The 24,378-nt window shown below is 40.8% G+C and overlaps 2 protein-coding genes across 4 annotated transcripts; one reads left to right on the top strand and one right to left on the bottom strand.

The window, feature by feature from the left end:
- Nucleotides 1–2,709: 2,709 nt before the first annotated feature.
- Nucleotides 2,710–8,039, bottom strand: BAG5 (BAG cochaperone 5). Of its 2 annotated transcripts, none has more exons than XM_051769526.1 (2): nt 7,949–8,039; nt 2,710–7,382 (listed from the first exon to the last, which is right to left on the bottom strand). In XM_051769526.1, exon 2 carries the CDS (start codon nt 7,351–7,353, stop codon nt 6,001–6,003), a length of 1,353 nt encoding a protein of 450 aa, XP_051625486.1. In that variant the 5' UTR covers nt 7,354–7,382; nt 7,949–8,039; the 3' UTR covers nt 2,710–6,000. The 2 variants fall into 2 exon arrangements, with proteins under 2 accessions (XP_051625486.1, XP_051625487.1); XM_051769527.1 differs by lacking the exon at nt 7,949–8,039 and adding an exon at nt 7,786–7,920.
- A 62-nt stretch (nt 8,040–8,101) lies between these two features.
- On the top strand, nt 8,102–15,437 carry LOC127461588 (cytochrome c oxidase assembly factor 8). 2 transcript variants are annotated; one of them, XM_051769547.1, is made up of 5 exons: nt 8,102–8,277; nt 9,236–9,433; nt 10,598–10,661; nt 12,566–12,656; nt 15,194–15,437. In XM_051769547.1, the coding sequence occupies exons 1-5, from the start codon at nt 8,137–8,139 to the stop codon at nt 15,297–15,299; spliced, it is 600 nt and encodes a 199-aa protein (XP_051625507.1). In that variant the 5' UTR covers nt 8,102–8,136; the 3' UTR covers nt 15,300–15,437. The 2 variants fall into 2 exon arrangements, with proteins under 2 accessions (XP_051625507.1, XP_051625508.1); XM_051769548.1 differs by lacking the exon at nt 15,194–15,437 and adding an exon at nt 14,811–15,187.
- The last annotated feature ends 8,941 nt before the right edge of the window (nt 15,438–24,378 follow it).

Below are 24,378 nucleotides of genomic sequence, written 5' to 3'. Positions count from 1 at the left end.
TGGTATTAACATGAGGCACCTGGAAGGTAAAAAAGAGACATTTGATCATAGGCTACAGGTTGATTTGAATAAATCAATGATATGAAGAATTTTCTTTAAAAGCCTAATAAATTCAGCATAAACACACAAAAGAAATCTTACTTGGACTTGCTACCAGTTATTATAGAATCCCTTCCAACTGCCAGTTTATTATGGGATATAACCTTAGTGTTGCACACTGCCTTTCTGCAAGCCATGCTGGTATTCCAAAATTCTGCCATGACCAGACATTTCAGAGAGAATGAGGGTAATTATGGCATCCCTGGAGATGGGTGGCACCCTCTTCCCCAAGGGCACAGCAAGGCTAACCCCCATCAGCCAGATGATGCCCTGGAGGAGCACTTAGGGTGACACAGGGTGGAAAACAATGTGGAACTGCAGGGTGTAGACTAGGTATAACTGCAACAAGGCCAAAGGGAGCTTTGCTCTGCTTGCTTTTCTTATATCATAAAACTAAAATAAGTCTGTCAACCACCCACCTGCTAATTATACTAGTTTTTTGCTTTGTTTTCCTCCAGCCTTCCTTGAGATTTTGATTTGGTTTATAGACTTCTTGGGGATCATGATCACAGATTTGATTTTGTGTATGTGTTCTGGACCTCATTAGGAACATTTCGCTGCATCATTATGTTTATTCCCTCGTGAGATGTTTTTGAATAGCTGCCTGAAAGACAGGTTTCACAAGGAATTCCTGTAGCACAGAAGTTTGTCTGGCAAAACTAATTGAGGAGAAATGGTCCAATTAAGAAACTCATTGTACTTTTCCATTTCTAATGGCAAACTCTGCAACAATTTATGTCCTGTAGGAAGAGTTTGCAGACTTAGAAAAGGTCCTCATTATTTTTGAGCTGACAAGCAGTGCAACTCATGCAATCATCTGTGCTTGGCAGTCCCCAGAACCAAATGCTGCAGAGAGAAAGGGTAAGTGTTGTGGAAAGCCTTCAACAAAAGCACAGCTCATCTTTTGGCTTCTTCAGTTAATGACCAGCTTTCAGCTGATGTCTACATGCCTACTCATAGAACTGAAAGCATTATGGACATTATTGTTTCATATAGCAAACCAGAATCACACCCAGGTCAGCCAACAACTAGTACATGCCCCACCACAGCTCAGCAAAAACTTTACATGTAATTTCTCAGCTTCATCTAAAACAGAAAGCCTGACAGCATTTCAAGGAATATTTCCCTAAGAATCCATTTTTAATGAAAGCTCATAAGCAAGAGTGGAACAGACATAGAGCTTACTCAAAACATCAGCTCTGAAAAACATCTGGTTATGTCTCTGCTACCAGTTTCCTCTAGCAGGAATATTCTCCTGGATCCTGCCATTTAAATGTCTCCTACTGGCAGCCAGCTTGAACCCCCAGGCCTTCAATCCATGAGCTCAGTATTAATGTCCTTCCACTCCTTCAAGTTCTCAGCTGAGAATTCTCCAAAGGAGAGGATAAACCTATATGGAAATAAAATTCAGAGTTTTTTCAGTTAAACCATTTCAGGCACCAACATCTGCCTGTCCCAAACACACACAAAAAAATCCTTAGCAAAGTAATTCCCTCCTTTGACAAGCAAACAGGTGGTTGAGACAAACAGGTCAGCAGCTGGCTGAGCCACATCTACGGCCATGGCCCAGATGACTTACTGGTCTTTGAAGAATACATTTCCTTCAAACAAGCTATATTGTTAAAAGGGAGAGAAAAAAGATTAAGTTTTTACCTATAGGAACATTCAACCTTTTTTAAACTTCTTACCTGTCTTCTGGGCTAGGCTTATCCAGACTGCATGTAGTACATTGACAAGATTGTATTTTTTCCAGAGGTTGGACTCATGGATCTTGGAGGTCTTTTCCAACCTTAATGATTCTGTAACAAATGATCACTTGTGACATGATCACAAAAGCGTGATTGAAAGCAACTGGTTTATTTTCCATACATGATTCATTTGTGTTGCCTTCGTCATATGCCATTACTAAAGCAGAAAATTCCTACTTCTCTGTAGGAGTCAGTAGTGACACCCTTCCTTCTTCTTCCTCCAGTTAACTATGCAAGTTGATCTAATGAGTGCTACTGAAAATCTTAACCCTTTGCTCCCTAGCCCGTGGCTGCATGACCCACCCCTTCATTTTGCAGTACTTCTGGCCCATATACCTTTCTAAAAGCCATTTTGGCTCATTAAACCCCCCTCCTCCATTTTTGTTGTTTGTTTTCTGCCATTTTATTGGATTGACTCATCAGAGTTGGCCAAGCAGCAGAAACTGCACAAAGGCAGCAGCCTTCTGGGCAGAAACAGAACTCCCGATTTCTGTCAGCAGCGAGCCGGTAACGTGGCTCACTGCATCTCGAAAAAACACACCGAGCCACCAGAACAATCAGGGAACCTGCCTCATCTGCACAGTTGAAAACCAGATTAGCTAAACTCCTGCTAGAGGTTCTGGAATCCACACTGACTTTGCGCGAAGAGACTCAACGCCGCCCGTTCTGCCAGCTCATCTGTTCCGGCGGCATCCTCCAGCAGGAAAGTGGCGAGACGTTAACACAGCCACGAGCATTCCTGCAGGGATCACCCAACTGGAACCCGGGAGGATGCAAAGCTGCCAGGGAAGAAGGAATGCAAGCAATGACTGATGTGATGTTAACTCAAGGTTGAACGCAGAGAAAACCAAAAGGCAACAGATTTACCAAGTAGGAGTGGTATCCACACAAAGAACTTTATTTTCATAATTACAGCAGTGAAAAAGCAGACTTTTAAAGAAGGAGAGGAGAAAGAAGAGAGCTTTATGTCTGCATGTTTAATAAAAACACTTTCTCTAGGACAAAAATCATTTACATTCTGATAACTCACATTCAAACATAAATAGAGAAAGGCATCAGGGCTTAACATTCAAATGAATACCTAGCAAAAGTAGTAACATATTTGTATTAATAATCAAGAATGTAACACTGCAATATTTAATCTTGAATCTGTATATACAAATGCCATATCCTACACAGCAATAACTGAAGACATATACACCATTAGGAGCACGTACATCGATTTCTGTTAAATAGAAAAGGTAGGAATTGTACTTAACAAAAATCTCTTCCAAGCTGGTATCACACAAAAGCCACTCTGAGCGGCAAACAACAAAAATAAACACTGAAATAACTAAAGAAAATTAGTTTAAAAATAAATTCAATTAACAAATAGGAATCACGATGCAGGATTACCTCTCCCCCAAATATCCAATCGATTATTTTCCTCTAAGGTAAATAACACAGCACACAGAAAAGTTGTTCTATTTCAGTATAGTACTAAAATGCAGGCTTTTGCCATTTGGTCCATTTACATTTTGCTGATTATTTCAGCCTGCTGTATCAGAAAGAAAAGTTGTGTGTGTCTCGATCTTTGGACATAAAAAACCAGAGAAATTACATTCTTCAGCATAGAAGCAAATTTTTGAGAAATCTGTGCATTTCTTTTTCCTTTTTTTTTTTTTTTGGTTAAGCATATTTATTTTATTACTTTCATTCATGCAAAAACTGTGAACTAATCCCATTCCAGATGAGGATTTTACCATAAAATTTAAATAGTCAATTTATTAGATTACAGAACAATGGAAAAAAGCTTAATCCACATAATACCTTGCTACTGAACTCAGTCAAAATTACACTAACCTTACACATTTGCCTTCTTAGAGATGCAGGTATAATAATTCATTCAGAAAAGCTAAAAGACAAATTTAAAATAGAACAGATCTGATAACTATACTTATTCATCTTTACGTAAGAGGCTCAAACATTCATAAAACTACATGTAACCTCCAGAGAACACAGACACCAAATTGTTTAAACAAACTACAAGTAATCACTGCAGAACTGACAGTAATATTAAAGAAAAATTAATAATATCATTATGCTATCAAAATCTTATCTTTCCTAAAACTGTAAGTGCAAATCTGAAGTTGCAGTTCAAACGTGTAGAAAGCTTGAAATGAGTAAAATAATTCAGGTGTATAACACTATTAATGTTCTGTGTTAGCCACACAGTACTCAAATATAGGTTGGAATTTTAACCAGGGGAAATTTCTTCTGGGGGAAAGAAAGATAAATTCAATGGGGTTGCGTTTCTGAAGGAGCAAGGAGAATCCTCCAACAAACATTCTGTCATTGCCAAATTGTGCCTTAGGCAGTGCACTCAATTAGATCAGTTTTGGCAAGCAGATTTGCAAAGCAAACACCTGTACAATCACAAACAAAATCTATTCACACTCTGAAGGTATGCAGCCTTCAATCAACATCTCATAGTATATTACAGAACACATTCTTCTTGGAGCAATAGGTATAGAAGACCTGCCCAAAGTCCCCCACCTCCACGTCAATACTTTAGTTTTTAAGCAGAATCCACATTTCCCAAATTTGATACTCATTCTTGGGACTCTACAGGACAACTGTCACCTATTCTACCATGTTAACTTGACATATCCTATAGTAGAATTAGATATATATGTGAAAAATCCAGTTTGCAAAGATTACAAATGTAACAAGCTGCCAGTAAACAGTTCCTATATCTACATATGACGGTGCAAGTTAGCAGTGTCATAAAGGCACTTGTCTCTCACAGACAGTACTGTCTTCTCTAATCAGTCAAAAATAGATCTTAAAAATATTTAACATCTGAAATGGTTTTTACTCCTTAAAGTGGTGCAAATCATCATCTATAGAACAGTAATTCCCTAGTTCATCATGAAAGAGCTGAGTGCAAATTATCCATAATTGAATATATCTTTATAATTAATTCGTTTTAATGCCATGCTCTCATAAAATGCCAAAAAACATGCCATAGTAGAAATGTCATTGGCACTAGCAGCCACAAACAAAAAGGTAGGTGCATACAATTGTACAAGCAAGCTTATTTATGAATATAATAAAACAATTAAGTGATGAGTTGCAAGGAGAGACATTTGCCACAAGTCTTTTCCAAGACATTCTTGAAGCCACACCTGACCATGTATCACACATTTACATCATTAGGACATCTTTATAGCTAGCTACCTAATTTTACAAAAATAATTCCAAAATGCTCGTTTCACTTCAAAGTGAATTCTGTTTGTTTTCACCAAATGTGAAAACAAGATGCAACAGCAGAGTTTTAAAAGACACCTAAGCAGCCACTAAATAAAGTTCAGTGCAGTTTTCAAGGGTTTATGGATGGCAGTTTGAAATCCTCGAAATCCCCTTTATCTGTTTGGTATAAACGCACAGATTTTCCTCTCCAAGTCTCAGTACCTTAAAGCAATGACTTGAAAGAGTTTCCACCAACAAAAGATGTGTTTTTGCAAATCAAAGGGCTCAGGTATTATAAAAAATTGACATAATTGGCTTTGCCTATGTAAATGCTCATTTGCAGTTGGCTCCATTAACTGAGAAATCTAGACGGTGTGATGGATGGAATAAATCAAGTACAATCCAGAAGCCAGCAGGCTTTTTGCCCTTAATACTTTCTGTTGTAGCAGCACATTAAGAGTATATCCAGACTGCTGTGAAGTTGCTGGATGGAGCCTCATGCTTGAATACTAATTTTCACGTCCAGTCTCTTTAAATAATTTTGCCAGTATTATACCATAAGGAAGTTTCTGTGTCTTTGAAAAATCTGCATTCACTGAACATTGCACAAGGCTATTGAAACAAAAACAGGAGAGAAAAAAAGAAAGAAAGAAAAAAAGCCATTTGTTCAAGTATTAAGCTATTCCTTCAGAGAATTGCACTTCTTTGCTTATAGCAGTGACCAGAATTGCTGATGGTGTACCGACAGTTGCCATGGCAAGTGGGTGACTGCGTGGGATAGCAGACATATAGCCAAGTCAACTGCTTATGCAATCTCCGTGATTTCAGCAAGCACAGAACACACCACTTTATTATGTGCTGCCAATGATCTGCATAAAGTGCCAGAGGAAAAAGTGTTCTTCTGTGTCAGGCCGTGGCTGTTTCAGTATTCCCATTCATCTGTTTTCATGTCCAGGTAGTAAAGAATATTCTGTGCAAGCTTTACTGCCTGCTTCCTGGCAGCCTTACACCGCTCGTCACCTTGTGGATCAACAGCATCCAGGGCCAGAAGCTGTTTTGTAAGAAGTTCTTCCAATCTCATGTAGTTTTTATCCGTTCTGTTTCCATCAAATGAAATCACCTCTTGCTGAATTTGAGACAAGTTTCCAAGAACAGTCCAAACTGCTTTATGAGACTGATGTTCGGCAGCAGTTTGCTCTGGATACATTTGCCTTTTCTCCAGTGCTTCCTTCAAATCAATATATGTTATAAGAGTTTGAACTTCAATTACTGCTCTTCTCCTGGCCTCTCTAATACAGGGATTTTTTCCAGCACTCACCTCATCTAGGTGGGCAATCAATCCCTGCAATTCTGCTTTGGATCCCAAATACAAATCAGAAGCATTCTCTGTTTTTAAAAGTAAAGAATTAACTTCCTTCATCTTCTTGCGGATCTCTTCTATTTTTAGAATGGACTGATTTTGTGCCAAATCATAAGCGTGAGTAGAATTTGCTTCCTCTTCCAAGTCCAGGTATTTCTGCAATTTATTGATCTCTTCTACTACTTCCTTTCTGTAATTTCTGATTTCTGTGCGACCGCAGACATCCAAAGCGTCTAAATCAGCAATGAGGCCTGTAAGCACACAGGACAGGTGCCTGCAGGTGTCATTCCTGCTCACTCCCATCAGAAGAGCAATAAGAGTTCCTCTTGCTTTGTTCACATCACACATTACAGAGTTAATTTTGGCGACAGAAGGATGTGCATCATTAGAGAGTGGCAGGGACAGCTGTTGCTTCATACCATTTTCTATAATCTCCTGAACAGCACACACTTTTGTCAGAGTGCGATACCTTGCTTTGCGTAAAGAAACTTTCCCTCCAGTTTTCACCTGGGTAAGCCTCAACACAATGTCCTGGATTCCTTCTTCAAATTCGTCACTAATACAGTTTCCTCCTTTGTAAAAAGGCGTGATCTCGCGTTCCACAAGAGACTGTGCCTCCTTGAATATGGACTCTATTTCCAGTCTGCGCGGATGGTTTGCATTTTGTTCCAGTTCCTTCAGCAGCCTCTCTGTTTCCTGGGCAGCTCGCTTTCTGGCTTGCTGGATATCCCCCTTCCCTTCCGTGTCTACAGAATCTATTTCAAAGAGCTGTTTAGTAAGGCTCCTTTCCAATTTCTTGTAATCTCGGTCGGTAGACAGACCACTGAAGACAGCCACTTGCTGTTCAATCTCTTTGACTTCTTTCTGTATTTCATGCAACCGTTTTATGGATGGGTGTTGGTTACCCATATCCATTCCTCTTCTCTCGTCCAGTTTCAGATGAACTGTAAGGCAAAGGAGAACAAGACTTGCTTAAGTGCTATGCAAGCACAGGTCGCAACTTTCACTTCCTGAAGCACTTCAGCACTGAAGCTATTTTAAAAATCTCTAGCAATAGGCATAAACCACTTGGCTGATATTTCACCGCCCTTTCTCTCATTTTTTTACACCTTTCTCGCGGTCGGGCCGCAGGGGTGATGCTTGAGTTGCCACACCACCAGCTCCCCGCGCTCACCCACAGCCTTCAGCCCTCCCTTCCCCACCTGCTCTGCAGCTGAAGCCACCGCAGAACAAACAGGACACCCGAAGCCCAAGGGAGAACCCGGAGGGGAAAGGGAGAACAGCGGCTGAGCGGAAAACAGCGGTTGTGCCACAACCCCGGGGCAGCGCCGCCTTCCCCGCACTCACCTCGCTCCCCTTCAGCACCCGCCGCCCGCGGCCCCTCCACGGCCGCCGCCTCCCGCCTCCCCCGCGGCGGGGCCCGGCGGGGCGGGCAAATGACAACGGGCTGCCGCGGAGGCACCTGCGGGAGGCTCGTCCCCGGCGCCCCCGCCCCGCCGCCTCAACTCACCCTCCGGCCGCCCGGCCCAGGACCCGCTGCCCGGCCCGGCTCTGCGCCACGGGCCGAGCGCCGCGAACCGCCCGAGCCCCGCCCGGCCCGGCCGCGCGGAGGGAGGCGGAGGCGGGGGCGGGACCGGCCCCGTCCCGGCCCCGCCCCGCCCGCAGCGCCCGTGCGGCACCGCCGTAAAGCGCCGGGGCATGGCGGCACTGCCGCTGCTGCTGCGGGCGGGCGGCTCCTGCCGCCGCCACCGCCGCCTCCTCATCGCCTCCTCCTCCTCCTCCTCCTGCTCCGCCGGCGGCGGCCGCGCGGCTGAGCGCGGGGAGCGGCCGGACAGCGCGGTAAACCCGGACGGGGGGGCGGCAGCTCCTGCGGGGGCCGCGGGGGAAGGCTCGGGGGCCGACGCCCCCGCGGAGCCCCGGGCGGGGAGCGCTGGTGGGGCGGGGGCGTCCCGATGGAAACCCGCGTTCCCCGCAGAAACCCGCGTTCCCCGCGGCCTCTCGCCGCGGGTGTGTTTGCCGAGGCCCCCGGGGTTTGTTGTCGCCCGGCGGGGCCGTGAGTGACGGGGCGGTTGGGTGACAGCTCTGCCCGAACCCGTCCGGGGCAGGTACACGCTGTGTGTGGTCACATGGATGCAGGAACAACGCCGGGCTTTGGTAAACTTACAATCATAGAACGACCTGACTTGGAATGAACCCATAAGGATCATGTAGGTCTGACTCGCGGCCCTGCACAGAGCAGCTCCAAGAATCACTCCATGTGCCTAAGAGAGTTGTTCGAAAGCTCCTTGAGCTCTGTCAGCCTTGGGGCTGTGACCACTTCCCTGGGGAGTCTGTTCCAGTGCCCAACTACCCTCTGGGTGAAGAGCCTTTTCCTAATATCCAGCCTAAACCTCCCCTGGCACCACATCATGCCATTCCCTCAAGTGCTGTCACTGGTCACCAGACCGCAGAGATCAGTGCCATAAAAAGCTTGCATACGTGCTAGTTCTTGCCATCACGTATTTTAACGAAGTGGAGTGTTAGTGATAGAAAAATGAAAACACAAAATGTGCTTTTAAAAAAACATGCTGTGATTCATGTCTATGGTAACAGAGTCAAAAGTATCTTCTCTGTAGTGCATTTTTAAAAGTAAATTGTAAACGTATCTCATTGTTCTTGGTTACAGTAAATGAACATGCATAATTTTGGAACTTGTATTATGCTTGTATGTTTTAAGGTTGCGTGGAGTTTTGGGATTTATTTCAAATCAAGACACGAGCCGGAGTGCTCATAACAGAATTCCGTCTGTATTTCCCAGGGCCTGGGTTTCAGCCCCCCCGCGCACTCCCACAACGACTGGATCGGGCCCCCGGACAAGCATTCCAACCTGCGCCCCGTCATCTTCTACGTGCCCCCCGAGGAGTCGCCCCTGGAGCGGCGGCTGCGGGAGGCACGGCAGGAGGCCCAGGCCTGCAACCAGCGCTTCTGGGCACGGCACAACTGTGCCTTCCGACAGGTGAGCCCGACACAACACCCGCTGCCACAACACCCGCTGCCACAACACCCGCTGCCACAACACCCGCTGCCACAACACCCGCTGCCACAACACCCGCTGCCACAACACCCGCTGCCGCTCAGCGCCCGCCTGCACACCCAAAACTGGGAGGTGTGGGCTCCCTGAGGTTCTACCCGCCCTCAGTGGCTGGTAACTGCCACGGTTTCTTTTAAAACACAGTGTCTTTGCGGAAATTATATTTTTTTGTCATTCATCTCTTTAAAAAAATCCCACATGTTTTATTGCTGTTTAGTATTACAGAATATTTGCCTTTTATCCTGTCCTGTGCTGAAAGTATAAAGTTGTAGCTGCCTGACATGCAAGACCTGTCTGTGACTAGAGCAGCCGTTGAAAATGATTCTGTAGCTTGTCTTCTTCTGTCCTAAGTGAGAGAAATTAAGTGTAATTACCACAAGTAAAAAGGGACATGCACCGTTTCACCCCAACAGTGCTAAAGTGAGGAATTTTCAGTCATGCCCTGTCTTCTTTCCTGATTTCAGCATCTCCTGACCAATACTCTGGGGTTTTTTTGAAGCATGGTAACAGTTCAGTAATTCCCCATCATTTGTGATGAACTTTGAACATCATATGCTCCCAAAACTTGCCAAGATCCCAGACAGAAATGAAGCTTGGTTTTTTGTTTTTGTTTGTTTTTTTTTTAATTCCACGGAAATGCTTTTTAAGTTTGAAAAACACACAATTATTGTGTTGCCATCTAAGTAATGTTAATTTTTTTTAGGCGGTATGTTTTTCTCTGTGCTCAAAACCTCAGTTACACAGTACAGCACATCTCCATAGTTTGTCTTATAAATTTAAAGTTTGGATCCTGTCAAACAATCCTGAAGCTCAGCTGTAGCATTATTCCACAAGTAAGTTTTATAAGTATCAGTAGAACGCTTGCATGAATTAATTGAGGCCTGCAGAGAGCAGGATCTAAGTAACAAAGTTACAGGTTTAACTAACTCACTGGATTGAGGAAAATGTTTAGTTGACACTTCCAAGTATAATGAGTTGTTGCTAGTTATTTCAGAGGGTGTTAAACACCACATTGCTGTGTAATTAAAAACAATGGTTAACTTCAAGGACTGACTACATCAGATTCTAATGTGGAAAAACATGTTTTAGGAAAAAGAAGAATTTATTTATTCAAGACTGAAAGCCAAGGGTCTGGAAATGAGAGATGAAACAGGTTAGTGAGATCTTTGTTTAAAGTTTAGGATGCATTCTGAATTCCACTTAACTTTGAATTTTGTTAGTTTCTGCTCTTTGTCTTCTGTCAAAAGTAAATCTTACAGGTAGGATTTAGAAGTGTTTTCAGGAGCATGATAAAAAAAGAAGGGAGGAGCTCTTCAGAGATGTGCATGTGGGGGTCAGATCATCTGTTGCACTCTTCTTCCCCTAATTCCTTTCCCGCAGCAGGAGGGGATGTGCTGAAATCTTAGCCCAGTAATATAATAGTTTTATAGCCTGTGGAGAAAGGGGCTTTTTACTTTCACACCTCCTAACCCAGTGAGCTGGCTGCATGTTACAGTTGGGTGGATAAATTCACAATCTTTGCCTTCAGGTCCGTAGTGTATACAATGAACACAATATTTTTCCTTCAGGGGAAATAAGACAGCTTCTGGGGAGATGGCAGCTGCTATCTGCCTGTCTTTGCCTGAGCACAGTTGCTGTAAAATAGTTGCCTCTCTAATTCATTATGTGAAACTGAAAACAAAATGCCTTCATAATAACAGTGAATTGGCCATTGTAGTATGAGGTTGAACATTTTGTTCATAGAATAATGATCTGTTTGAGTTTAGTAAAGCAACTGCTCTGACGTTCTGTGTGTCACAGACCATTATTTTTTTTCTGTTTGTATCCTGGTGATCAGTGTATGGTTGAGAAGTAATTTTAATTAAGTTCTGTGTTGTTTTGAAAACACTTCTTTTATATTGCTATTTTGTGTTTGATTTGTTTTTATACCCTAGAGATAAAAAAGAGTGAGCATGTACCTTCCTTAAAAATATAATTATATTGACTTCATGCATCTATTACACAGCTGTGAGTGTATATAAAAATAGACAATAACCATATACATGAACAGTTGAAACAAAATTTACTGTTCTACATAATTAATCAATTCTGCTGATACCAATATTAAGTAACATATTATAGGTTTTACTAAGGCAACCTTCAAATAGTTTTAAAGCAAATTTATCCCATAGTATGTTAATCCATTGTAACATATTCGTTTTGTAAATAATGACAAATAGAACCAATCAATAATTTACACTTCTGTGATCAGTCTCAGGAGCCTTAAAATGCGTTTTGAAACAGTAACAAGTTGAATATCACAATTCCATCTCCCTCACCATATTCATGTTCTCTGGGACATTCACATTTGACTCTCATTGTAGGGACATTTTGTTCCAGAAGGTTTGTATGGGAATTGTCTGGTAGAGTTGAGAATATTTGTTGGTTCTCAGGATTACACATCTGTGTTGTATCCACAGGTTTTCCTGTCCCTCTTTTTATATTCTGCTGATGAATGGCACATTCAAAATCATCTTTTGTATTTGTTTCTTCACGAATCACTAGATTGTTTGTAAGTCTGACATCTCAGAACATACACTTTTTGGTATAAGTTACTTGAAATTTATCAACAGTAACAGAAAAAAACATACATCTGAAAATACCATGTCAGTTATGGATAGTGTTCTTTCAATATTTGCTTTAAGGGGGGAAATTTAAATAACTAAGTGCTCTTACTGGTATTGTTTAGACTTACAGCCCTGGGAGAAATTAGTTTTATTCAAAGGATAAAAGGGCTTTTTCATAGGGGTTCACTAGTTCCCTAAATCATCTAAGGGCTGATAAACTTAATCACTTCCATAAATAATAGGGGCTTAGGAACTATGTCAACTTCAAAATTATCAGTATTTTTAATCTGCTGTGTTCCCTAGCTAAGTTTTGAAAAGTTGGAAGATAAAATTCAGAGTTACACAGGAAGCTTGTAGGAGCAAGGAGTCAGACCTCGCTCTCCTGCATCTGAACCCAGGGTTTTAATCCAAAGAATTATCTTGACTTTGTTAAACAAACACTTATTTTTAGGTCAAAAAGCAACACTGAATGCAGAAGAAATGGCTGACTTTTACAAGGACTTTCTAAGTAAAAATTTTAGAAAACATATGCAGTATAACAGGTATGTAGAAGGTATTTATGTTGACCATTATACATTACAGACTAAGAGAAAGATAAGGTCAAGTTTAAAATTTGAACATTTTTCCCCATAATTGGTGAAACAGCACCTAAAACTATAATTTTAGACATTTTTTATGCTATTATGAGTATTTGACAGAAATTTGCATTATTGTTTGAGTTCTGCCACTGCTTATTGTTTATTTAGTGGACAGATGAAGCTTGTGTCTGATATTTAAAGAGACAAGATCAGGCACTCAATTTTTTTATCTTAGGGCATGGATCTTTCCATGCTGCTAATTGAAACTGATAAATATGCAAATAAATTGGTTGAAATTTCTGTATAACAGATTCTAGTTGACTGTTAAATGAGGACTAATAAATGTGATTTGTCTTGAAAGAAAATCGTTTCATTGAAGTAATATTTAATATTCTTGGTTCTATCATTTTGCAAGCATATAGTAAAAATGAAAGTGATTAGCCTTGGGTTTTTTTGTGTGGCAGGGCATTAGTAAACTGAGTGCCTGAACTCATGCTGTGTAGAACCTCAGCTATAATTTAGTAAACCCACATCCACCTTTTCACAAGATCTTTGTTTCAGTGTTTCAATGTTACTGTTTGTACAATAACTTGATAAACTGGGTTGGGGATCTGAAAGGACTGAAAAATTACTTGTGAACACACATAACCCTGCAAGTAGCTGTGAACACTTGACAAAGGGCTAGAAATGAGGAAGGAATGGGAAGCTGGAGGAGGACAGCACTTAATCCAGTCACAGTAGTGCTGCCCACTGAATATGAAACCACAACTTCTTTTTCTTCTCTGTATTGGATTGAAAGGTTATTGGGCTCAAAAGTATCGAGTGTTACTGGGTTCCTAGTGGTGCAATGCTAGTGAGAGTTCTGCTGTCACTGTAACTGATCTCTAACAAATTGTGGTTTAAGGTTCTTCCTGTAAGAACAATTTAACTGTAAAAAATATTTAAAACAAATACAGACATCTGTCTTGCCCATGGGGGACAGGGGGGCAACCTCACTATAAACTGAAGCTACAGATGGAAAGTAAGAAATTGCTTTTAGTGGAAGGATTGTTGTTCAAATTGCCTATAACTGATAAATAGGAATGCAAGTAGTTTATCTTGGTACTAGTCACCATTTGCCATTGTTGGAGTGACTCTGTGATAGTGTCCCATCCTCGTGGTGAGAGAATTCAGGCTTTGTGCTTAAATGTGATCTTCCTTGTTGCTGCCTTGTAAAATCAGGTAGTGTCAGCTGCATCACTGTAGTTTCAAAGTGGAACTGCACAGCCCTGAAAGCAGCAGAGCTTTTTACTGGCACTCTAATTTTGAGGGGTCATGTTATAAAAATCTGTTTATGCATTTAGCTGTATGTTCTTTTGCAGTATTGCCAGCTGGCCTGAAAACTGTGGCAGCTGAAGTGTTGCAACTTCTAAAATTTAGATAAAATGGAAGTAATAACTGTGCATAGATGCCTTGAATATTTAGTTCAGGGTACCTAGACTGGAAATACAGTCTAGTTTAGGAAAAAAATTCAAGAAGGATATAGGAAATTAAACATGAAAGGGGAAGAGAAACAGTTGCAATGTTAGCATGATATTTTGATTTAACATGACATCTGAAGGGGTAGCTCAGTGTTGCTTGTCAGTGTGAATTTGGCTACTGTCCTTACTGAGAGGTTAGTGTCTCGGGCTTATGTTAGATCTGTACATGCAAGATTTCCCACAAAGATCTCAAGAGAAGACCTAAATCCTAGTGTTTAATGTTCCTTGCTTGTTCTATGATTCTATGTATTCTATTGCTGCTTGTGCAGCACTTTACAAAATGGGGGCAGGGTTCTTGTTAGAAATTAGAAAGAAATTTTGATATTATTTTACTTTGTAAAAAGGGCAAGAATTTGAAGCAAGTTCTCAGAGGTCAAAAAGGGCTGATACAGACTATTCTGGGTATTACTTGAACTGGTTCCAGAAGCCATGCACACTTCATAAAAATTAAATTATTTAAAGATGTAAAGACTAACTCCGGCAATATTAAAGGCATCGTCTTTAAAGGATACTGCAGTAGAAAGATAATGTTTCCTGTATTGGGTTATACAATAATATTTGAAGTGTGATTTGATTTTATTTTTCCCTGCCCTCACAGGTGGCCAACTATGCCCTTTTCGACACATCCACTTACAAACAAATCTTAGCCATTGCACAGCACTGTCAGGAAGTCATGCTAGATAGTTTGGTGATCAGCTTTACTTTTGAAACATGAGATATGGTGTTAACTACTTTATCTTACCTGATTTCAAATACAGTTAGAACCCTGTAGTCCATTCATGGATGTGGATATACACGTAGACTTTTTCATAGGTTATTTAACTCCTATTAGGCAGGAAAAGTGTTACCACAAAGAACACAAAATGCAGGTTATCACTGAATTGTCATTTGTCAATGCCAAAGGATATTTTAATATAATTGTGTACCCTTTTCCTGTTCTTGTTCTGTGTGCTGATTATTTTCTTGGCTTTGGAATCCTAGAGATTGGTATAAACGTAATTTTACGATCACATTCCTCATGGGACAAGTAGCACTGGCAAGAGCTCTGAGGTGGCTTCGTTGGAAAAAGAAAAATGTAGAACGTTAATCACAGCTCTGTGAAGAATGCAACAGTAGCTAGGCCTGGTATAAACATGTTTATAGTGATGTTCAGAATCTGAATGATGTAATAATTGCTTGAGTCTGTTTGTTAAACTATGTCAATAAAAGTCAATATTGGTCTTAAGTTATAATCACTACGTAGATTTCCTTTACCCTTTATTCCAAGAAAATATAAAATATTTCTCCACCAAAATAAAACTAAGAAAACTGTTAAAAACTCTTTCTCGTTTACATCAAATGGAATGGGTAATAATGACTGTCACATTTTTACCACAGAACCATGGCTGCTAAATAACATGTGATTCAGTCTGCTCTCCTGAACTCTGGTCACAGAATGATGTCTCCACCAACCATATTAGTATATAAAGACAAAAATGCCTCATTTTGCAGCAGTTGCCTGTCTGGGGCAGTAGCAATCCATATGTAATATGAAATCGATGAAGGGACAAGTATGATTTGTGAGTATATATGCAATCCATTTTGAATAATCCTCTCTTCAGTGTGATTATTCAATATTTTTAGTAAAGATTTAAGATAGGATTTCCTATAAATTACTAATGCAGTAGGATCTTCATAAATATATTTTTTTTATTAAAAGGAATGTGTCTTCCTTGGAGAAGAATTCCTCTAACCTATAACTGGTAAAGATTTTAGTTGCCAAGCAATAAAGCAGATGCTTTATTGCAGATGCAAGCCACTTAATCTTGGTAGAAGAGGAAACTGGTAACTGCTGTAAGGAGAACAACATTACTGCAAGTAAGCACTACTTTCTCCTGGTTCATTTCTTTCAAAAAAAGATGCTGTTCTCAACAGTTTCTCTGAGGCACTCAAAACTACCCACCTGAGGGTGATTTTTCTGGCCTCCAGGTATGTAACATCACTTGGAAGCATGTTGGTTCAAGTGAAGTCTTAAAGTGTTATGCCATGTATTTGTAATTTAAAAGAAGTTTCTTTCCTCAGAATTTTCTCTCTCCCCTTTTATACTGTTAAATGATTTTTTTATCCACTACCTACTAAGAGGATTCTGATAAAAAAAATGTATGCTGTCAGATGAAGTGTATTTTCCTAAAGCTTTGCTGTAGGGAAGGTTCTGCTTTTGGAAACATCATCTCAGTAGCCATTGACCTGTTTTTCATATCTAAACATGACATGATTTATTCACAGACTTTTTCAGCTGGAGCAAAAAGAGCTTTGTCTGTTGTATCAACTGTAATAATTCCTTTGCAAGATGAAATAAATATTAATGATATAGTAGTGGATCTCACTGTTGCATACAATGATGATATTATTAGTGCTAAAGTGGTCACTGAATTGTGTAAGTGTTGTGTTATTAGTAAATTAAAACAGTAATTAATGGTGTTTGCTGAGATAATAGCCAATACTTCTAGCAAAAATATTTGTGAATGTTACACTGCATCAGTGCTGTAATTAAAAATTTACAAAATGCCACCTTTAGAAAAATAACTTTTTAAAATAGACTACTGTGGGTATGTAATGTAAGTCTTCAGGGTTTTACAGTAAATCATATCTTACAGCATATAAACTTTGACCATAATGTGAATGCATACTTTAATAAATATTTCTGATGTAAAACAATGGATACTGTAAGAAAATACCCCAGAAAGGGAGGGACCAGACTGGTGGTTAATGACCATATGTTCTGACAGCCTGTGTGTAAGATCCCTGAGGTAGTTTCACATGCTTTAAGTGGGTAGAGGTCAATCAAAAGCATTTTCATCTCCTGAGCTGCTCACTTCCATTAACACAGACATTTCTGTGTCTGCCTGCTGAACCAGATCAGGAAATTGATTCACTGCTAGAATTAATCCAAGGAAAAAACTGTTCGATGTTGGTTGAATTAATATGCCTCATCATGCAGATATGTGTTGTTTGGCATGGGGGAGCTGTGGGAATTCAGATGGAAGGTTTGGATTGTGCTTCGGTAAATTCACAGTTAAAACTGTTTTCTGAACATGTAATTTTAGTATTGATCACCTAAAACCAGTATGAGCACACAATGGATCATGCTAGGATTCCACTCTGAGCTTCTTTGTCTTTTAAATACCTCCAGGGACAGTGACTCAAGCACTGCCCTGAGCAGCCTGTTCCACTGCCCAACAACCCTTTTGGCGAAGAAATTTTTCCTACTACCTGACCTAAACTTCCCCTGGCACAATTTGAAGCTGTTTCCTCTCATCCTATCACTTGTTATTTGGCAGAAAAGACCAACTCTCACCTCCCTACAACCTCCTTTCAGGTAGCTGTAGGGAGACATAAAGTCCCCCCTGAGCCTCCTTTTCTCCAGGCTAAACAACTCCAGTTCTCTCAGCCCCTTCTCACAGGACCTGTGCTCCAGATTCTTCACCAGCTCCACTGCCCTTCTCTGGACTTGCTCCAGCCCTCAATATCCTTATCATGAGGGGCCCAAAACTGGATACAGCACTTAAGGTGTCTCAGCAGTGCTGAGTACAGGGGGACAATCACTGCCCTGATCCTACTGGCCACGCTATTTCTGATCCAAGCCAGGATGTCATTGGCCTTCTTGGCCACCTGGGCACACTCTTGGCTCATGTTCGCCTGCTGTTGACCAGCACCCCCAGGTCCTTTTCTGCTGGGCAGCTTTCCAGCCACTCTGGCCCCAGCCTGGAGTACTGTGTAGTTGTTGGGATCCAAGGGCAGGATTTGGCACTTCCCCTTGTTGAACCTCAGACAACTGGCCTTGGCCCATCAATCCAGCCTGTCCAGATCCCTCTGCAGAGCCTTCCTACAGTCCAGCAGATCAACACTCCTGGTCATCTTGGTGTCATCAGCAAACTGACTGAGTGTGCCCTCGATCCCCTTATCCAGATCATTGATGAAGTTATGAAACAGGACTGGTCCCAAGACTGAGCTCTGGGGCACACCATTAGTGAACAGCTGACAACTGGATGTGGCACCATTTGCCACCACTCTCTGGGCCTGGCCAAACAGCCAGTTTATTACCTGGTGAACAGTGCACCCACCTGAGCCATGAGCAGCCAGTTTCTCCAGGAGAATGCTCTGGGAAACAGAGTGAAAGGCTTTACTGAAGTTAAGGTAGACAACACCCACTTTTCCCTCATTCTCTGCAGGTCATCTTGTCACAGAAGGAAATCAGGTCAGTCAAGCAGGACCTGCCTTTCATAAACCAGTGCTGGCTGGGTCTGATGCCCTGATTGTCCTGCCCATGCCACATGATGGCACCCAAGATGATCTGCTCCATCACTTTCCCCAGCACTGAGGTCAGGCTGACAGGCCTGTAGTTTCCTGGATCCTCCTGGCCCTGTAGTTGAGTGTCACATTTGACAACCTCCTCCTTCAACTGGGACCTCCCCATTTAGCCAGGACTGCTGATAAATGATGGAAAGTGGCTCAGTAAGCACTTCCACCAGCTCCCTGAGTACCCTGGGGTGGAACCCCTCTGGCCCCATAGACCAGTGTGTGTCTAAGTGGTGTAACAGGTCACTGACCATTCCCGCTTGAATTATGGGGGCTTCATTCTGCTTTCCGTTCCTGTCTTCCAGATTAGAGGGCTGGGTACCTGGAGAACAACTGGTCTTGCTATTAAAGACTGAGGCAAAGAAGGCATTAAGTATCTCTGCCTTTTCCTCATCCCTTGTCACTATGTTTTCCTCCCATCCAATAAGGGATGGAGGTTTCCCTACATAATCTCATGTCATGCCTGTAGTCCTCCTTAATTGCCTGCCCCTACTTCCAAATTTTATAACTCTCCTTTTTTCCCTGAGTTCCTCCCACATCTCTCAAGTTCAACAAGGCCAGTCATCTTGTCTTTCAGCACATGGGGACGGCCCATTCTCAAGCACTTCCATGGTTTCTAACACATCAATATCCCTTGTGGCTTTGCTGCCACATGGATTTCTGTCCCCTATCTCTCCTGAGACAACAGACTGAAGGACCTCCCCAGCACACTGTCCCTCAAACACAGGCATGTTGCTCCCAGGCTTATCTCTAGCAGGCCTGGTTTTATCCATTTGCCCCTTCAAATTCATTAGGATTCTGTGTGGAGTACTGAGTCCCTTCATCTAAACCCTATTGAAGGACTGAGGTATTTATCTATTAGGTAAGTGTTGAGCTCTGATTTAGAGTATCTAATAAAGCCACTGTGAAAAGATATTAAAAATAATCCATCTGAAATATTGAGTCTCATTACCAAAACCCACATACATTTACTGAGATGATTACATTTTCTGAACAGACAAAAGCCATATCCTTTTCACCAGTGTTGCATTGCTTTTGGTTTGTTTTTTTCTTGACTCAGAGCAATTGTAATAATGCCAGCAGCTTCCAGATATTATTGATCATAAAACCTTTATACATCAAAGGAAAACTAAGGAGCTGCCCAAGACTACTAAAAATAAATTTTTTATATATATGAAGGCCTGCTACAGTAGCTGAAGCTAGTGAAATAGATCAAAGAGTGACTTTTCTGTACACATTTTCTGAGTATGGGAAGAATACAGGGGAGTGTTCTTATCATTTAGGTATTTAGCTAATCCTGTCAGAAGGAACAGCAGTATTTAATATTTAGTAGTGTCAGCATGTGCCTTTTAATCTGTCTCATGCACTCGGTAAGTGCATAATAAAGCAACAGTATTTTGGTAATATTTGAATAGTTAGCTTGAATTGACTTGGGGTGGTTGTGTTCTGATAATCTATGTAGGGGTTTGCTATTCACTGAATTTCTCTACTGGAGCATTAATTCTGATAGAATATGAGAGGAGTAAGAGGAAGTGTCAAATGGGGATTGAGTGGCAAAGTGACTAAAGGTTGGGTTGAATAGACTATAGCACCTTTAAATATGATTGATAACAAACTGTACATCTTAAAAAAATTAAATGCATTTCTCAATTTCATTGTGGGTTTTAAAAGTAGTGGTAGCAACTACTAAGAAGACAGCTTCTATGTTTAACTGAACATTCCTAGGGATAATATTAAAATCTAGTTCAAAACTCAGATTTGTTATTTAGGAGCTGACCCTTCCTGGCCCCATTTTAAGCAGACTCTCCTGTTGGCAATTTTTAGCTTCTACTGTCACTAAGCAAGATTGGTACCCTACAGGGTAATCAGATTTAGCCAAACAAGAACTTAATTTGCATCCTGTGCAGAGCCCATGGGCCAGTCTTTTGCATAAAGACTGGAAGGTTGAAATGGTTTCAGGAAAGGATAATATATGCTTGGAACTGTAATATGCATAATAACATTTTCATATTAAAAATTATATCCACTGATCGTTGTAAACTGATTCACAGAATAATAACCCCATAGTTGAATATTCAGGTTTATTTCACAGGAAAAAAATAGTAAGGGAAGCACAACTTACTTTATTTCTTATCAGTTTATGTCTTAAAAGGAGTTCATAAGTACATGGAATGTAATTATCTTGAAGTACATACTCATTAATATTCATTATTATATAAATCACTTCTTTGTGCCTTGACTTTGCATTCATTAATGGATTAAGATTTACCCAGGTATTGTGAAATTTATATGACTGATACATTTAAATAGCAGATGCTGTGGAAGTGCAAAAGCAGTGCTTTTGGCTAGAAACAGTAAAGGCAAAAAATTGCGTGATCCCTTTTTAAGTGTGATCTTACTCGGGAGTATTATTTTGTAATAATTTCCCCACTGTCAAATGCTCTGAAGACTTGGTTCATTTCATATAGTGGCTTGTGTTTTACTAGTTCAAACCAGATACACATTTAAATTGAGTCTTATATTTTGCAGGGAAAGGCACAGTGATTTTGCTTGTTGGTGTATGCGGGTTCTCATCTTTAGGGTGGTCCCAGGGGTGTTGTGACCAGGGCCTGAGACAGCAGGAGGCAGAAAAAATGGCTGTATACATCTCCCGAGGCTGGCAGGAGGCAATCAGCACTCATCCTAAGCCAGGGCAGCCCTGAAGCTGCACCTGTGATGGACCATGACTGGCATGAGTTTCCAGCAACCCCCACGCCACTCAAGAATTTCCGTCATTCAGCAGTGCTCTGTTCACACCGCTGCCTCCAAAGAGCCCACTGATATGATTCAGCTGCAGAATTGGCTGTGATACTTCCATCAGCTGAGCCAAAACACATTAACAGGCAAAACACAAGTTTCAGACTCATAAGAAATTCAGGTCACTATTCATATCTCATTGTAAAAGAACTTCCTGTTGACAAATTGTAAGAAGTCCCTGCCATGGAAAAATTCTCATATGGTGATCAGGGCGTAGCAGACATTGGCTGTTTTTAAAGGATTCCAGAAAAGTTACAGACTTTAATTTCTAGAATGACTTGAATAATTAGAAGTGTAAATTCTTGGGGGAGGGCAAGGGGGGTTATGTCTTGTTTTACAAAACAGACTTTGTAGTCAAGGCTATTTAAGAAGACAAAATCCATGAATTGCAAATTTCGAAAGAGATTAATTGACTGCCTTGATTGCCTTCCAAGTGATTGTATTATCCTGGAGTGTCATATAGAAAATAGCTGGTATGACACAGCATAAATATTCTTTAAAAAAAAACAAGTCAAGACAGTTCTGACCTTAGTAGCTGTAAACTACAAATACTTTGGTAGAAAAATCTTATTTGTACAAAATTGTAGGAGAATAAAAGACAAAATGGAAACTAAATTCTAATGATTATGTAAGAAAATGTCTTCTGGATTTACCCACCTTCTTCTCACATTTACCAAAATAGTATTTCACTTTTACTGTCATGTCTGGAAAACCTCCAGTTTCCTCAGGCCTCATGAAAATTCCACCATGAAAAACAGAACAAAATACTAAGCTGACATATGAGTAAATAGCCACAGGTGCCAATTTGTGCCAAAGAAGAATTCAAGTTCACTTCAAAGAAAAAAATCAACTCTGCCATAGGTTATTATAGAGCAACTTTAATTGACAAGAGATGCTAAAAATTAATTAATTTGCTGTGCTGCTCTGCTGCTTCTCTGATGCTTCTGCAGTTGGGAAAAGAAGGGTCTATTCAGTGTGACATCTGGAAGCTTGCTGGGCTTGCCTAACAGTTACCACGGTATTGCAGCCATAAATCTGAGTGCCACAGGACTGAGCAAAACAGGCTGACACTGGGACAACGTGGCTGAAGAGCTGCCACTGGACAGAATATGTTTCCATCTCAGAAAGATTCTCCTCAGACTTTTAAATCATGAGGTTCACACTTTCTCTAAAAGCAGCAAAGCAGATTATTACTTACTGTCTTGAGTCTATAATTTATAGGTATTATCTAACAGCCACTTAGCAGTCAGTGTTCAATTTTATATCTAATTAACAATGCCATTTCAGCTTTTAGTTCTACTGTATGTTTACATGTAAATTAGAAAAGCAATCTCACTTGTTTACAATGAGAACTTCAGGTTTGGGCACTACTCAACCAAGTTCACAACCAAAAATTCAAAGAGAAAGAAAAGAAGTGAAATTACTGAGAATGACAGTTAACACAGCATTCCAGCCTCCTCTGGCTGCAAAATGAGTGGGGTGGGAAATGACAAACGTGTGAACCATCCTTTAAAGATATTTAGAGTGCTTTCTGCATTGGTGCACGATAAACCTGGCAGCAACATTTTGTAGTTATGCAATTAATTACAGGGATAGGGGGCATGTTAAACTGCTCCCCACAAAGGAACCCTTTACTGGGCAGATTTCTGGTCGGTGTTATACACTGAGGAAGGAAGATACTGTTACTCATCAGCCTATTCCGTGTGAGTCATGGCAGTTTTCAAACATATGGTGATGGTGTACTTTGTGGCCCTTCGGCATGTAATAAGAAGTGTAACACTGTGTAGGCAGAACATTTCACTTTCATAGCTAATTTATATTTATCAGTTGTTGCCAGCTTTCTCCTACTGTTTACTGAGGCATGTGTCAGTTCCTGTGTACAGCTACGTTATCTTCAATAGGTAGGGTTTGATACAAAACTGTGTAAAATTGCACTATATATATGTCTTTGAAACAATTTCAATCTATTTCAGCTTTCATTAAACAATCTTTTTAAATATTAAGAAATAATCTTGTTAAAATACACATATTCAAAATCTAAAGCATTGCATATGGCATGTTTCAGCAATTCCCCAGAACTTCCCCAGGAGACTGTAGTTAATTGATGTGGTGGAGTGAACTGCTCCGTGTAATCAAAACACCACCAGGTGTTTTAGGTGACAATGGTGTCATAGAGAACTGTGGAATCATGATTTTTTTTTCCTTCAAAGAAATAACTACAAGCTCTGCTCTCTGAATTTTACGATGCCCACCTGGCCACCAAAGTCAAAGGTCAAGGAGCCCTGCTTTAAATTCCTATCCTGCTTTAAATTATCTATAATTATTTGTCCTCTAAAGCAAAATTGTAGCCTCAGAATATCTGTAATGACCTACATAGTGATGAGATAACTTCCTTCTTAGCCAGTTGCTGCATAAATTATCTAAATTACCTAAATTGAGTCTAGCCTTTTTGGCTCAAGGCAAACTGCCAGAACACAATGTGATGCAGCAGTATCTGCCAAACTTGACTAATAGCATCCCCTCACTGTTTTTTCCTATGCATATACTGGTCAATAAAACACCTATATGCAGATGTATGAGGAATTCCTTTCTTCACAAACAGAGACCTACAAGGCTAGTTTCTAAGGCCTCCTCTCACAATCTCTGATATAGGGAGTGGATATGCTAAATTTGGATAGGCTAGATTACTGATGGGCCCCATGGAGATCCTGGGCAGAACTATCACATGGGAGCCAGGTCCTTGTGGTTGTCCAAATCACACAAGGGAGCAGGGAATAGTACAGGACTGAGAAGGCACAAAGTTGGTTTAAAACCATTCTCTCAAACTCTTCTCATCTTGGGTATCAGTCTCAGTTCTAGAATTTTTTTGGAGACTGTCCACAGGTTGAGTTCTTCAAGAATATTTGCTCTCAGGTAACCAACAGACAAGCCTGAAGAGCTAAGTAAGACACACCATCCCTCCTGTAGGAGTGAATTACACAGTCATCTCATGTTTCAAATCTAAGACTTGATAGCAGTGATGTACGTATCTT

Source organism: Manacus candei, unplaced genomic scaffold (genome assembly GCF_025592945.1).
Source record: "Manacus candei isolate 608988 ecotype Guabito, Panama unplaced genomic scaffold, ASM2559294v1 h1tg000109l, whole genome shotgun sequence".
Taxonomy (NCBI): domain Eukaryota; kingdom Metazoa; phylum Chordata; class Aves; order Passeriformes; family Pipridae; genus Manacus; species Manacus candei.
The sequence above is the reverse complement of the archived record's forward strand: the minus strand, read 5'-3'. Positions and strand labels throughout refer to the sequence as shown.

Bases quoted from the DNA above. Each gene is read 5' to 3' on its own strand.
- LOC127461588 (XM_051769547.1), top strand. From the start codon at position 8,137: ATGGCGGCACTGCCGCTGCTGCTGCGGGCGGGCGGCTCCTGCCGCCGC. The intron at 8,278-9,235 runs GTAAACCCGGAC...TGTATTTCCCAG, and splicing joins GGGAGCGGCCGGACAGCGCG to GGCCTGGGTTTCAGCCCCCC. The intron at 12,657-15,193 runs GTATGTAGAAGG...TTGGAATCCTAG, and splicing joins AAACATATGCAGTATAACAG to AGATTGGTATAAACGTAATT.
- BAG5 (XM_051769526.1), bottom strand. From the start codon at position 7,353: ATGGATATGGGTAACCAACACCCATCCATAAAACGGTTGCATGAAATA.